We start from the raw sequence: 16,320 nt of genomic DNA on the forward strand, positions 1-16,320 counted from the left end.
CATAGCGATTACTAATAAATCAGTTTATCTCTGGTGTCTGCTTTACAAAGTCTTCAGAGGGGGCGCCTGGGTGGTTCAGTGGGTTAAGCCTCTGCCTTTGGCTCAGGTCATGATCTCAGGGTCCTGGGATTGAGCCCCTCATCAGGCTCTCTGCTCAGCGGGGAGCCTGCTTCCTCCTCTCTGTCTGCCTGCCTCTCTGCCTACTTGTGATCTCTGTCAAATAAATAAACAAAATCTTTAAAAAAAAAAAAAAAAAGTCTTCAGAGTTCATCTTTTTCTGTCAGAGCTATTCTGTAAACTACTCAGATACCTTATTTTTGTTGTTTCAACTACTTTTTTAATCTGGAAAGTAATATATTAGGGAGGTAGTCTCTGTCTTATAAAAACTGTGTTCAGATGAGATCTTTGTCTTGGATTAGTCTGCGGTATGCATATTGTGTTTAAACCTAGCGAAGAGAATGAAACGCTCCAAACAAGAGCCTAGTTTTCTTTCGCATTTCTTTTCTAAATTAAACTCGATATGACTGTGGGAAAATTAGTCTGGATCCTGACATGCTTTATTATGAAGCCGAAGCATACCATTTATAGTGGGAACTTGATTGTTCCAGACGAGTTTTGTAAACATCCAGATAGGTTAGAAGTTGGGATTATGTAACAGATTTGACTTTTTGCCCACTGTTAGTATGCGTAGCTATGGAGACCGTCTTTCTGCAGTTCTTAAAAGGCCTGAGTCACTTGAGGACACCAGTTCCCTACTGCATTATAGATGAGAGGCTTGGGGCTTCCTGGAGCCAGAGTCCCTTAATCATGCTGAGCTGCCTCCTGCGCCTGGCTCTGCACCCTGGCCATTAATGGGACCACAGACAGAATCTAAACTTGAAAAATGTTCGGCTGCACTGACCATTTGAAATCTTTTATATCTCTTATAAGTTGTAGGTCACTTAAAGGTGTTACTTGAGAGAGGTTTTTGTTCAGAGAGCTTGGCTTTTTGAAAGCCCAGTCCTGTTCTGAGCAAGAGTGAAAGTAAAGTATTTGCAGTTGAAAACACTAAATTCTCCTACCTAGGAAAAGCCGAGTGGCTTGTTTGAGCCAGTAGGAAAGTTCACTCTAAGTGCAGGAACTTCAGTTGGCATGTTAGGTTTTACAGAAACCCAAGAATTGTCTTTACCCCACCCCTTGCTTCTGTGACTTTGTGGGCTGTCGTCATGAGTTTACTATTTTTATAACCTATGACCTATAACTTTTTTTTTTAAAGAACTTTTTACTTTGAAATAATTTCAAACAGAAGAGTTACAGAAATGGTACAGATTACTTGGTTATATTCTTTACCTCAGATCACCATTTTGTAACATTGCCACATTTGTATTTTTTCATTTTTTTCTGTGTATACATATATATTTTTCTCTGAACCATTGGAAAATAGATTACATGCATTATACCCCTTTACCTCAGTTCTTCAGCATTTATTTCCTAATAACAAGGGTATTCTTTTCAAGCCACGGTGGTTTTCAAATTCAAGAAATTCAGTATTAATATACTGCTTTCTAACTAACCCTACTAACTAACCCATTTTCATTCCTTTTATTTATTTGAGAGAGAGAGCGTGTGCATGGGGGAGAGGGGGCAGAAGGAGAAGCCGACTTCCCCTGAGCAGGGAGCTTGATGCAGGGCTCGATCCCAGGACTCTGCAGTCATGAACTGAGCCAAAGGCAACATACTGAGCTACCCAGGCACCCATGCTCTGTTAATAGATCTTTTCCAAGGACGCTTTCTTTTCTCCTTGCCGGGTGGTTTTTTGGTTTGTTTATGTAATTCGCATACCATACGGTTTACCCATTTAAAGAATACCATTCGGGACGCCTGGGTGGCTCAGTTGGTTAAGCAGCTGCCTTCGGCTCAGGTCATGATCCCGGCGTCCTGGGATCGAGTCCCACATCGGGCTCCTAGTTCAGCGGGGAGCCTGCTTCTCCCTCTGACTCTGCCTGCCATTCTGTCTGCCTGTGCTCGCTCTCTCCCCCTCTCTCTCTCTCTGATAAATAAATAAAATTTAAAAAAATAAAAAAAAAATAAAGAATACCATTCAACTTTTTTAGTATGTGCACAGTTTTGTGTGGCCAACGCTACTAATTTGATCTTAGAACATTTTTATCCCCAAAAGAAACCTCTCACCCATTTGCAGTCATTCTCCCACCGCCCAGTCCGGCCGAGGCAACCATCCACTATACACTTTCTGTCTCTAGACTTGTCTCCTCTGGACATTTCATAGAAATAACATGAAACAGGGGCGCCTGGGTGGCTTAGTGGGAGCCCACATCGGGCTCTCTGCTCGGCAGGGAGACTGCTTCCCTTCCTCTCTCTCTCTGCCTGCCTCTCTGCCTACCTGTGATCTCTGTCAAATAAATAAAATCTTTAAAAAGGTAAAAAAAAAGAAATAACATGAAACAACAATATAGGGCCTCTTGTGTCTGGCTTCTTTCGTGTAATGTTTCTTGAAGGTCATCCTTGTTTTTGTGTTTATCAGTGCTTCCTTCCTTTTTATTGCCAAGTAATGTTACATTGCGTAGCTAGGTCTCATTTTAAATGCCTTGCTTTTACATTCCCCAGATGCCATCACAAAAAAAAAAAAAAAAAAAGAAAAGAAAGAAAGAAAAAGGTACACTCTACTTAGAGTAGATGTGTTCTCTAATGATGATCTCAGACAAAGGCCCTTCATGTGATGCTCAGGGCTGGCCGGAGAGTTCAGGCGACCCAAACAATAGTGCGTCATGGGATCCCTTGAAAGGGCCTGGATTGATAACTGCCAGTAGGGAAAACACTGTATGATTAGAAAATAAGACCGTTGTTTAAAAAAAAAGAGAGAGAGGGGGCGCCTGGGTGGCTCAGTGGGTTAAAGCCTCTGCCTTCGGCTCAGGTCATGATCCCAGGGTCCTGAGATCAAGCCCCACATCAGGCTTTCTGCTCAGCAGGGAGCCTGCTTCCCCCTCTCTCTCTCTGCCTGCCTCTCTGCCTACTTGTGATCTCTGTCAAAATAAAACAAAATAAAATCTAAAAAAAAAGAGAGAGGGCGCCTGGGCTGTCATTAAGCGTCTGCCTTAGGCTCAGGTCATGATCCCAGGGTCCTGGGATTAAAGCCTGCGTCAGCCTCCCTGCTCAGCACAAAGGCTGCTTCTCCCTCTCCCACTCCCCCTGTTTATGTTCCCTCTCTTGCTGTCTCTCTCTCTGCCAAATAAATAAATAAAATCTTTTTTTTTTTTTTTTTTAAAGAGAAAGAGAAAAGAAGACAGTTGTCTCCCTAATATTTTGTAATAACAATTCAGATGGAACTAGGGTGCAGTTCATTGCTTTTTATTTTTTATTTTACTTTCTTTTTTAAGATTTTATTTATTTATTTGACAGAGATCACAAGTAGGCAGAGAGGCAGGTAGAGAGAGGAAGAGAAGCGGTTCATTGCTGAGCAGAGAGCCCGATGCGGGGCTCGAACCCAGGACCCTGGGATCATGACCTGAATTGAAGGCAGAGGCTTTAACCCACTGAGCCACCCAGGCGCCCCAGTTCATTACTTTTTAAAAGAATAGCTTTATTGTGTTGTTATTCACATACCATAAAATTTACCCTTTTAAAATGCACAATTTAAAATTTTGAAGTGCAGTGGGTTTTAGTATAGTCGCAGAATTATGTAACCACAGCCACTATCTAGTCCTAGAACATTTTCAGCACCCCAAGGAGACATGTACCCATCCATAGTCATTCCCAGTTCCCCCTCCCCCACCCTGGCAACCGCTGAACTACTCCATCTCCCTGTGGTTAGGAATGTTCTTGACAGCTGTTGTAAATGGAATCTGTTTGTGTTTTTGTATTCAGATTGTTCATTGCTGCTGTGTAGAAATACAGTTGGTGTTTGTGTATCCATCTTGTTCACTGCAACCTGCTGAACTTGTTTTTTCGTTACAGTAATTGTTCAGTGCGTTCCTTAGTATTCCTGTGTATGAGAGTGTGTTCTCTGAGTAAAGAGCTTTGCTGGGGCGCCTGGGTGGCTCAGTCAGTTCAGCCTCGCACTCTTGATTTTAGTTCCTGTCTTGATCTCAGGGTCATGAGTTCAAATACCTTTTATTTCTTTTCTCTTATCTAATTGCTAACCTGCCATTTTTTTTTTTTTAAGATTTTATTTATTTATTTATTTGTCAGTGGGAATGTAAAATGGTACAGCTGCTGTGATAGCATAGCAGATTCTCAGCATGATCCAGCAGTTCCCCTTCTGGGCATGTACCCCTAAGAATTTAAACTGAGGACCTGAACAGATACTTGGACACTCATGTTCACAGCAGCATTAATCACAGTAGCCAAGAGTGGAAGCAACTCGAGTATCTACCAACAGATAAATGGACAAACATGTGGCCCATGTACAATGGGGTATTATTCAGCCTTAAGGAAAGAAGGAAATTCTGGCATATTCTGCAATATATATGAACGTTAGTGACACTACACTGAGTAAAATAAACCAGCCACAAAAGGACAAATACTGAATAATTCCACTCCTCTGAGGTCCCTAAAGCAATCTAATTCATAGAGACAGAAAGCAGAATGGTGGTTGCCAAGGGTTGGGGGAGTGGGGAGGGTAATAGAGAGTCAATATTTAATGGGTATGATTGCAATTCAAGGAGATGAAGAAGTTTAGGAGATGAAGTTTAGATGATGGTGGCACAATATTGTGGAACTACTACACTGAACTGTGCACTTTAAAATGGTAAATTTGTATGTATATGTTATTATGATCATTTTTTAAACAAACAAAATCTTTTAAAAAACAATCATGGTAACAATAAAAAAATAAAAAAACAAACAATCAAAAAACAATCATGGTAACATACATGGTACATACATACATAGTAACTTGCACTTTAAAATGGTAAATTTGTATGTGTATGTTACTTGGGACTCGATCCCAGGACCGTGGGATCACGATCTGAGCTGAAGGGAGACAGGTAACGGACTGAGCCACGCAGGCGTCTCTGTTACCATGATTTTTAGAAATTAAAAAGACACAGTCTTCCTTTGAACTTGAGATACTATGCTGTGCTTTGGCTTTAAAAAACATTCATCCAGCCCTTGAGAATCATTTGGTCTTTCTATTCTGTGGATCCCTGATTGGGGCCCTTCTACAATAAGTAAAGATCTGGAAGATAGGACTATTAGAAATAAGGAGTAAATCCAAAAGAAATATGACCCAAATAAATCTCAGAACCTTTTTCTCAGTGAATTTTGTTACCATGAAGATGTGATTCCCTGGATCAGCTGCTTTTGCCACTTGCTCTTCCTGCCTCGCTGAGATTTTAGCATGTATTGCAGACCCTGAACATCTCAGTCCTTCGTGAACCAGGGAAAAGGCTTCTTGCAAACAGGTCAAACTGGTGCTTTTTTCTTTTTTAAAAGATTTTATTTATTTATTTGACAGACAGAGATCACAAGTAGGCAGAGAGTCAGGCAGGGTGGTGGGAGGAAGCAGACTCCCTGCAGAGCAGAGAGCCTCATGCGGGGCTCGATCCCAGGACCCTGAGATCATGACCTGAGCCGAAGGCAGAGGCCCAACCCACTGAGCCACCCAAGCACCCCAAACTGGTGCTTTTGAAACATGCTTTTTCACTGTAATGAAAGCAGTATGCTTCAGCCTTCTGATGCTGTACTGTAATATGATATAGTCAGATAAGAGTCTGGGGTCTTATAAACATTCTGTTCTGTATTTACAGAGCTGATGTGAAGGCTGATGCCTCGCTGTTTTGCATAGGCCCTGCCTAAGGATTTTAAAGATCTTCTTTCATTATTCAGGTCAATCTTGGAGAAGGAGGGACCAAAGTCACTTTTTAGAGGCTTGGGTCCAAATTTGGTTGGAGTTGCGCCATCAAGGTAAGCATTAAACATTCAGCTGGCTTGCTGCATGGAATATATAATACTCCTTTTGTACTGAAGTGCAGTACTGCTAGATGGCCAGTTTCTTTTCTCTGTGGGATTTGCCTAGATGCATTTGACATACGGAATAGTGACAACTGCTGGTGCGTCTTTTGGTGTGTGTGTGTGAGAGAGAGAGACTCTAGTTATTTTATTCTTCAGTGAAAATTCGTCTACTCTCATCTCCTGGAATCTTTTTCTAAAACAGTCACCTGCTACTTCAGATAGCAGCAGTGGCCAGCAGTGTTGGCATCACCTGGGGCTCATTAGAATTGCGCCTCTTAGACCGTACCCCAGGCCTACATCAGCAAGATCCACAGGTGATTCATAGGCACTCGGTAGCACTGAGCTGAAGCAGTTTTAAAGGCTTCTGGGCTTTACTTTATTTAAAACATCCTTATTTCTGTATCTCTTTAAAGCTGTTGGATAAACGTGAACAGTGAGAGTGTGTGTGTGCAGCCTATCGCTGAAAAGTGGGGAAGCTGCTTCTCAAAGTTTGTGTCCTGGGTGGGGAGCTAGGTGGCAGGGGTAGGGCACTGACATTACTTTATGTAATACTCCGATAGACTTCAAAGAGAATTCATCTTGGTAACAAAAGGAAAGTGTTGTTTTCTGTAAGGTGAAGGCTGAAAGCTTCCTGGATTCTTGCAGATTTGTGTTCTAGTCCATACACAGATCACCTGAGGATGCTGTAAAGATTAAGATTCTTAGTAAATCCTTTTGTTCCTTTAAAATTTTGTAGCATATGTGTTTCCTCTATTTAAAAATAAAAGCACTAGGCTGTGAGATTATATGGGGTTCGCATTATAATAGATGGCGGACGTACTGCATATGTATAGTAAATAAAACCGAGATGTATGTCCTTGTGGACAGTACTCATTTGGTGACACCTGTGAATCTGATGTAGCTTCCTGGCCACCACACCCATTTAGAACAGTCGGGACCCGGAGAAAACAGAATACTGTTACGTAAGGCAGTAATGACAAGTAGTCCAGAGCCTAAGTTGAAAAATACATTCCATGATCGATGCTTTGACCAGCCAAAATAAAGAGGCATTTCCCCTGGCATTGCTGGTGAAGGAGCAGGGAAAGTATGAACCAGCACCTACTCCCCAGCCCCAGTAAGAAAGAAGTCAAAAGAAGGGAAGCAGACAAAGACCAGATCAGAGCCAGGGCTTGGGGGGAGGGAGGGTACCTAGACTGTACCTACAGGAGCTGCAGGGTTGGGGGAGGCCAAGGCGTATTCACTGGTGGAAGCTTGATATGAAAATGTGCGTTTGATGGTTGTTCCCTTCTTGATCCTGAGTCATAAAAAAAAATTACATATGATATAGTCACTGTGGTAGAAGGCGGGTGTGGTGTATTTTAGAAGTATTACAAATTTTAAAAGTTTCAGTATAGATTTTGGTGCTTAAAGAATTGACACCCAGCACGAAGAAGAATATACATGGATTTTGTATATTACCCAAGTCTCCTCCTCCTTAGTTACCGTGGCTGCTTCTACCGTCACTGAACACGTTCTGAGGGACAGGCAGGAGCTTTCTGCAGGGCCTGCAGCAGCTTTTGGTCTTACAGACAAGGTCAAGCTTTTGGTTACATGTGAACCTCCTTTCCCATAGTTTCCTCAATTTTTCAGAGGTTGCGGAGGGACGTGTGTAGTGCCATGCCAATGTCCGTAGCGTTCTCTCTTTCTTCAAACAGGGCTGTGTACTTTGCGTGTTACTCCAAAGCCAAAGAGCAGTTCAATGGCATTTTTGTGCCTAACAGCAACCTTGTGCACATTCTCTCAGCTGGCTCCGCAGGTATGTGATCCCCGTGAGTGGAGAGGAGTTTCTCACTCTCCCAAAGCACGTGTTGTGCCACACAGCTTTTTCCAGGAATTAGAAATTAGCTCTCTGCTTCTTCTGCATCTGAAAGCATTTTTCTGACGCTTTATGTCAGAACTAATAAAAACATGAATGTTTGCGAATAGTTTGTAACTCGGTTCCATTTTCTTTGACAATTAAAACTTTTATTCTCCCTCAAAATTTGCCTGTGCTCATGCATGCTGCTGGTGAGTGTTATGTTTCCTTTAAAGGAATATTAATGTGTTTTCATGTTTTTCTGTTTCATTAAGTTATTTTAAAGATGGAGCTTTTTGTGTGTGACTCTCCGTGGTGTCCAGCGTCCCCTGCGGACAGCTGGCATTTGTATCCCCAGCTGGGTTCTGTGACGAGGGCTCGGGGCTGTGGAGGAGATCTTAGGTGGGCTAGTGCCAGATCAGGTAGTACAGGAGTCTCCCCACTTACTATAGAAAATTCATAACAGGGTTTGTTCCCCCAGAAATACTTGGGAAATAACCATGGACTTGTAGGTTGCTGAGAGAAGGCTCTGTCTGTGTAGGTACCATTTTATGTCTCTTGTAAATAGAAGAGTATTCTGGAAAACTTAAACAGGCACTCTGTGGAACTTTGCTGCCTCCTGCCAGCCTGTAAGGTTTTCTCTGCCTCTGTGACTCCAGATAAAAGTTCTCTTATCCTATCTGAGTAGTTACAGGTCACAATTACTAGACCCCAGGTAGAAGATGGCATATATATACAAAGCCGCTTCACACAAGAAAGGAGTTTCTACCAAACACAGAGCTCTGAGGAGGAAATGCAGAGTGGCGGAACAAACAGGTCGGCCCTCATTTGTGAGGGGGTAGCGAGTGAGCCGTAAGCTCTAAGCCATTCATTGGTTTTGTGACTTTTGCAAAATTAACCTAGAGGAAACATTGACAAATACAGCAGGCCTGGAGGGAGTTCCCTAAGCCACTATCTGGGGTCCCAGTTAATCTGTTTAGGACTGTGGAGGGGATGAGGCGTTCAGAGCTCACTGGGTGTCAGGCTGATACCACGGTACCACTCTTTCTGGTTGGTCTAGAACAATGAGCAATATTAAGATGAGGAAAACTTGAAGAATGGTTCCTGTGAGCAGCTCAGTCTTTAAAACTTCCCATTTCCTGACATGATTAGTGAGCTACTAAAATGCGTATATTCAAGTTCCAGTAAATTGGGAGATTTGGTGGCTTCTGTTTTAAGTGTGATATAAGGCAACCTTTTGGATTAGATAACCAACTTTTTAAAACAAATTATTTCTGGATCTGAAGCTTATAAATTGAGTTTTAGAATAGTTTTCAGATTTATCATAGGAATTGCATTTACAGAAATACCAACAGCACCATCTACAGGTTAGAAAGACTAGACTGGGCTCTAAAAAACAGAGATAAATCTTTTAGGTCCAGCATATCAAAAGATGTTACATTTTAGGGGACTGCACCTTCCGTCTGCAGTCTGGAGCTGTAACTGCTTCCTACTCTTCCATTTTTATTGTGAAGCCGTTTAAATCCTGATCTCAAAGTTTATCATATGAAATAGACAGCTTTAATAAGCCTGTGTTCAGTAATGACATTTTCTGTTTCTTTTTTTTCTTCTTCTTCTAGCTTTTGTCACAAATACCTTAATGAATCCTATATGGATGGTTAAAACCCGGATGCAGCTAGAACGGAAGTAAGTTGTTAATTGTTCCTTCCTTAATATTCATGGAGATTTGCTGCTTCTTCCCAGCTCCAGTTGTGGAAAGAGGGGTACAGAGCCCTTAGGCATCCCCATCCTTCTTTTCTCCTGAGCATAAGCTATGTAGAAACACTTTCTGGTTTGAGCTGCATGCTGCCAGCCACTGTGGGGAGATGAGGGCCGACGAAGTCAACACCCAGGGGGAGGCTGGAAGTTTGCCCACTCCTGACCGCTCCTGACTTCTCTCAGATAGTTGGTGGGTCTCTGGTCTTGGCCGACCCCACCCGCAACTGGAGCTCTTGTGGGCTCCTCCAGATGGCCTGTCTTTTAAGTGGGAAGATGCCAGGGAAGGTCAAATGGCAAAAGGTCATTTTAATCTCCAAGGCCGTCAGATATACTGGATTTCTGCCCTGAAATTTTGGCCCTTGGTTTTGAACGTTTTCATGCTGTGGATCCCTTCGGCAGCCTGGGGAAGCCTCTGCCGCAGCTTTTCACAATGATCTTTTCGAAAGCAGTGGAAACTGGTTGTTGAAGTACGGTTGTCAGTGTTGTTTTAAAATGCAATATAGTCATAAGCTTGTTTAACACAGTAAATAACAAGATCAAGCAGTGGCCCAATAACCCCCATAATATCAAAGACATGATGGTGATAAGGGACACTGTAATCGAGTCCTAAGAACCCTTGTGTAATGGTTTGGCCTGGAAATGCGGGGGGGGGGGGGGGGGCACTGGAGGCTTTCAGCTAGTCCAGCCGAAATCTAAGCAACCTGTAAAGAAGAGAGAGAAGCAGCAAGAATACCCACCGCCCCCGCCCCCCCCCCCGCCAGGACGTGTAGCCACGGGTCTGCTTTGTTTTTTCTATTGGTGTCAGATTCCATGTTCCCCCTCCAATCCGTTCTGTGTGAAAGAAGCTTCTAGAATCCATCAGATCTCAGATTGCTAGCACATAATGCTTCGATGAATCTTGCTTACTCTGACAGTCAAATCCTAACTCCTGGGCTTAACATTCAAGGTCCTTTGCAGTTTTCTAAAACTGTCCTGTGCTCTTAGGCTTCCATTTCCTTGAGTGTGCTGTCCCTCACCAGGAATCCCTCTCCCCCTCTTGTTGCTCAAGAACACCTGCTTGTCCTTCAGGCTTCTGACCAGCATTCTCTCCTGGAAACCTTTGGTAATCACTCCCCATTCCAGTCCTGGTAATCATTCCTCCTTAGCAGCAGGTACCTGCGCAAGTCAGCGAAGAGCCCGGACAGGCACTCTTTTAAATCTACCTCATAAGAGTCCATGCTCAGGACATAGTATTTTTTACCTTTTTTTTTTAATTTTTAAATTTTTTTTAATTTTAGAGAAAAAGTATGTGAGTGGGGGGAGGGGCAGAGGGAGAGAGAGAATCCTCGAGCGACTCCCTGCTAAGAGATCGTGACCTGAGCCCAAATCAAGAGTCAGACGCTTAACCAACCGAGCCACCCAGGCACCCGAATGCTCAGGAAATTTTAAAGTTTTGTTTGGGGGGCTCTGTTAACCAGTCTTGAAACAACACGTATTTGTTGCATGCTTGCTATGTACTAGTCACTGGGGAAACAGCAGGAAATATGCACGGGCCCTGCCTTCCAGAAGCTCACAGCTTCACCGAAGATAAAGAACTGTAGGCTGATGAAATAGGGGCCAGAACTGCTAGCCCTCGAGGGTCCCTGATGCCGTCCAGGCAGGGCGGGCACAAGAGGGCCTCCTGTGGCAGAGATGTCCACCCTACTGTCTGAAAAATACTGGGAGCGGGGGGGCTGTGCGCTGCACGGGCTTCAGGCTGAGAACGGAGTATGTGGAAAATCTAGACACAAGCAGCCTCCGTTTCTGGGGCCCTGAAGGCAGGGAAGCGTGGTTGGAGTGCGCTGTGTGTGTGTGCCTGTGCTGGAGGAGGGGGGATCACAGGAAGCCAAGGCTGCAGAAATGCGTGGGTGGAGGGATACAGCCTTCAGAACCCTGGCAGGGTCTTGGTGTTTGGCTTCGGCCTCTAATTTGAGGGTTGAGGGCTATGGAGAGCCATGAGAGCCCTGGTTTGGGTGAGAGTGGGGAACGCTCTTCCCCCCAGGGGACATTTGACAATGTCTGGAGACTTTTCCAGTTGTCACAACTTAGGTCGGATGCTTCTGGCGTCTGGTGGGTGAAGGCCGGGGTAATCCCAAACACGTTTCCGTGCAAGGACAGCTTCCACAGCAGAGAACCATCTGCTGGAAAGTGTCAGTAGTGCCCAAATGGAGAAGCTCTCCATCAGAGGCTTTCAAGCCGGGCCGTGGTGTGGTTGGATCTGGAGTAGAAAGGCTGCTCCGGCTCGGGTGTGGAGAAGGAGCCTCGGAAAGACGCCGGGAAGAAGGGAGAGCCTGTTGGGATGGGCTGGAGCTGGGGTCGCGCTGGGCTTCAGCCCCGACGGAGGGCTGTGTGGGCGTGCTGTCCGCCCGGGGTTCCCTCTGCGTCGGCCCGTTCAGGATCCTTCCCGTCACGAGCCAGGGGCAGCGAGCCTGAAGCCTTGATTAGTTACTGTGTAGTTTATTATTCCATAAATCTAGAAATAATGGAACCAAAACACACCGTCTGGAGACTAGAGTTAGGAAAGCTTGCTAGGGTAAGCGGCCTTGCGCTCGCGGCCCGGTCGGAATGTTGGAGAGGCTTCTCCTGCGGCATTTTGGGACCGCGTGTTTGCGCCGGAGCGTCGTGCCAGCCTCTCTCAGCTGCGTCCCGCTTTCCGCGCGGCCCCGGCAGCTCTCTGCCCCACAGCCGCGCTGCCCAGGGCGTCGCCCGCTCTGCCCGTCTGCTCTGTTCCTAGAGACGCGGGTTGGTGCCTGGTGTGGCTGTGGCGGCTTCCTCCTTGATGAAAGTCTTCGTGCGTTCGGCGCCTTCCGAAATTCAGTCGGAGGCTGCAGGGCGGTGTCCGCGACGCCTGCTGCGGACGCACGTACTGTTCTGTGGCCCGTCCCGTGTCCCGGCCGGCGGCCGCGGCTCAGCAGAACACAGGACACGGAAGACACGTGTCACCTGCCGTCTCATGCCTCCTTATGCTCAGCGCTCATTTCTTCAGCTTGATACGGGAGCCAGGCTCCTCCTGAGTGCGCCTCGTAACGGCTTCTCGTTGATCTCCACAGAGTGAGAGGCTGCAAGCAGACGAACACGCTGCAGTGCGCGCGCCACGTTTACCAGACCGAAGGCATCCGTGGCTTCTACAGGGGATTAACGGCCTCGTACGCTGGTATTTCCGAAACGATCATCTGTTTTGCTATTTATGAAAGTTTGAAGAAGTATCTGAAAGAAGCTCCACTCGCCGCCTCCACAAATGGGACTGAGAAAAATTCCACAAGTTTCTTTGCACTTATGGCAGCTGCTGCGATTTCTAAGGGATGTGCTTCCTGCATCGCTTATCCACATGGTATGTTTTGCTTTTTCTTCCAGAACAGGAAAACAGCTGTGAGGGCCGTGTCATTGTCCTTACGTCTCGACCTCTGCCGCTCACGCAGACACACGCAGGCCCTGAGGTGACGGAGCGCGTGTCCGCAGGTGACGCGAGCGGCGGCCACTCGCCTCTGCTCAGCTCCAGCTACTTGGGGCCAAAAGTACTGTGCAGAGTGTGGGCCCCTTGTTGTAGAACTTTGGGTGTTTTCAGAGAAGCCAAAAGTCTGGATTTATTCAAAATTCCTCAATTTAAAAAAATAATATGGGAGCCAGCCCTCCCCCCCAAAAACTCTTGGCTTCCACTTCGAACGGAGAGCTGAGTGAGGCTACTCTTGCTAAGTCTATTTTAAGGAATCAGAGACCTAAAGTTCCACTGACCTACTTAAAAAAAGAATAGCTTGGTTTATTGTACCAAGAAAAACAGGTTTTGTTTTCAGAAGCCTGCTGCACTGTCAGCTGTGACGGATGTACGCGGTCCACTCCCGAGCAGGTAATTGAGCCCCTGTCACGTGCTGGGGCAGTAAACGGCCTCCCAGGGCTGAGGGCCGAGTTTGAGGGGCCCCCCGCGGGCTGGAGGCGGCCGCGTGTTGAGCCGTGACAGGTGTCAGGCCGCAGGGCGCCTGCGTCACGGAGGGCCCGGTGTGCAAAGGTTTGAAAATGCAGGAGGCAGCTTTTGAGCTGGAGAGAGCTGCGGAGGAGGGTTTTAGTAGGAGAAGTTGGCAAGTACACAAAAAAAGAATCTTTCTGATGATTTGCCATGCTTAATACAAATTACACCTTCAGTGAAATTACAGCATTCCCTTAATTGGGAATGGAAAACCACAAACAATCTTAAAATGAAGTCCCATTCAAAGTAAGTTTTTACAATCCCTTAAAATTTATTTTGTACTATTGTCTGTATATGTAATATCCCTAATTGACCATTTCCCAGAATTAAAAAATGTTCTGAAAGGATCGCAGCTTTTTATTGGGTCTAAGGGACTTCGGCTCTCCAAGTCGAGCTGCGGTGGCAAATACCCAGAGATGTACATTGACAGTTACAGAGCCGTGTGCTTTGAATGCTCTCATTGTATTGCTTGGTGATGCGGTTGGTTTGTAGCATAAAGTGTGTGTTTCTCTCTGCAGAAGTCATAAGGACACGGCTCCGGGAGGAAGGCACCAAGTACAAGTCTTTTGTCCAGACCGCTCGGCTGGTCTTCCGGGAAGAAGGTTACCTTGCCTTTTACAGAGGACTCTTTGCTCAGCTCATCCGGCAGATACCAAATACTGCCATTGTGTTGTCGACCTACGAGTTAATTGTGTACCTGTTAGAAGACCGTACCCAGTAACAGGCCAGAAAATTGTGCTCTAGAATAAAATTGAAAAACTCTAGAGAAATTTTTTTTCCATTGATGTTTAGAGTGTATGAGACTAAAATAAAACAGGAAAGGCCATAAAATATGTGGCCTGTATCACCCATTGGACATTTCCTTTTGGATTCATGTTTTCTGGAAGGTTTAAATTCATTAACTTTAATAGTTAATTATAACTTTTGTTTTTTTTAACTTGAGAGGATTCAGCATTAAGCAGCAGCTAAATTAAATCACGCTACTTAATTTAAGTATAAATTTGGTTTGTGTCCTCTTTTATTCTCACTGTGCTATAAACTTCCTGTAAATACATCAGTGAAACATGACCCTAGAAATGCAGAGAAAACCCACAAAATCAAAATACAACTTGTTGTTTCATCTGACACTGCACTGCTGAACAGGTAAGATGTGTCACATTTTGGTGGCACTGGGTGGACCAGGAAAGACTTCTAGCCATTTTTCTTATCTGTACATTTCCAAGTCTCATGCAAGTTAAAAATTTAAGCCTTCAGGCTGCTGAGTTTAAAAAGTACAACTTTCTGATGCTAAATATTTTGAACTGTAAACATTTTTCTAAAGTTATCTTTTGTTCCAAGTTTGAACCAAAGACAGGAGTTTTAATGAAATGTTCACCAGTTGTCTTACTCCTGGACCTATTTCCAGAAATTAAGCCTGGTCAAGCCCAGGTACCTTGTAAGTGTCAGCTGTGAATGTGGAGTAGGGTGAATAATAGACCTTTCCTGTCAAGGTCTTTAACCCTGCTCTTGGGTCCCTGGCACTGGCAGAGAGGGTTGTGACGGGTTGACCGCCCACCTCCCAGTTCACTTTTGTTCTCACAGGAGGTGTGTTTAAATACCCTAGTTCAAAAACAAACAAACAAACCTAGGAATGACAAATGACCAGAATTTTAGCCACACCCCAGCACTACCCACTTTTAAAGGAAATTTAGTAAGGGACGGAAGGCAGGTAAGTGAGATGGCTTTCCCTTAGCTCTTCCACTGGAATTTGCTTAGTGTCCGTTGAGGTTAGTTTTCAGTCTGAACATCTAGAAAGATACTGGATTCTAGTAACTGATGCATTGTAGTGTCAGATTCAGAGGCACTGGTGGGGATGAGAGTAGGATATTTTCAAATTGTATTTAAAATGGAGTTTAATTTTGCTCACCTTTAGGCATGAAGGTTAGTTGGTGTGCTTGAGCTCACTGGCAGAATTTGCTTCAACTGTCCACAGCTGTGTAGAAGTCCAAATAAATCATTTTAGTCAAGCATCAGTGCTTGTAAACCACATGGCAGCCAAGAGATTGCTATTCCAGGAGCTCAGTTTAACTGTTTGATAGGATAACTGTTAGCAACATCTTCCTATTTTAGTATTTATATTAAAACCTGAATTTTTCCTCAAGATCTGAAGGTTTAAAAATTAGGTTGCTTAATATTCTCGAATTTGGAGTGAGAATTATTGGAAAATAATTTTCATTTCTGCATTCTTGAATTAATAAATTTGATGCTGACCTAGGATCGTTTCGCTCTCCGATTGCTTTTCTTGTACCAGGACATTGAAATGAGAAGGGGGAGCGCCAAAAGTAGGAAGAAAAGCAGGAAATTCTAAAGGGGCATCTCATATTTCAAATGGGAATTGTCACTGTTTGAGCTGTCCATGGCGAGGACCCATGATTTTCTTTTTATTACTATTATTATTAACATACAATGTATTACTTGTTTCAGGGGTACAGGTCTGTGTCAGTCTTACACAGTTCACAGCACTCACCATAGCACATACCCTCCCCAGTGTCCATCACCCAGCCACCCTGTTTCTCTTGTGCATAAGCTCAGTCATTGGGATTTCATTATTTTTAAGTCCCCGTATATATAAGACTTGGAAAAGCCCTCATTGCTTACCACTGGGTGCCAAGCTCTGTGTAAGATGTTCTGTATTTTCTCATGTCGGTTATTTCTGCCACAACCTCATGAGGCAGGTGTTACCATGATCCACATTTTACAAATAAGAGAGGCCAGAGGTTTAATGACTTGCTTGAGGTCTGAGAGGGATGGTAAGTTGTAA

The 16,320-nt window shown here is 44.6% G+C and overlaps 1 protein-coding gene across 1 annotated transcript in view; it reads left to right on the forward strand.

The window, feature by feature from the left end:
* SLC25A33 (solute carrier family 25 member 33) overlaps positions 1–15,774 on the forward strand; it is a 36,161-nt gene extending 20,387 nt beyond the window's left edge. The window contains exons 3-7 of the mRNA XM_059136303.1: positions 5,824–5,901; positions 7,644–7,744; positions 9,403–9,469; positions 12,610–12,890; positions 14,039–15,774. Coding sequence (XP_058992286.1) covers positions 5,824–5,901; positions 7,644–7,744; positions 9,403–9,469; positions 12,610–12,890; positions 14,039–14,241 — 730 coding nt within the window. The 3' untranslated portion in view covers positions 14,242–15,774. The remainder of the gene's footprint in view (positions 1–5,823; positions 5,902–7,643; positions 7,745–9,402; positions 9,470–12,609; positions 12,891–14,038) is intronic.
* The last annotated feature ends 546 nt before the right edge of the window (positions 15,775–16,320 follow it).

This window comes from Mustela lutreola, chromosome 10 (assembly GCF_030435805.1).
Source record: "Mustela lutreola isolate mMusLut2 chromosome 10, mMusLut2.pri, whole genome shotgun sequence".
Taxonomy (NCBI): domain Eukaryota; kingdom Metazoa; phylum Chordata; class Mammalia; order Carnivora; family Mustelidae; genus Mustela; species Mustela lutreola.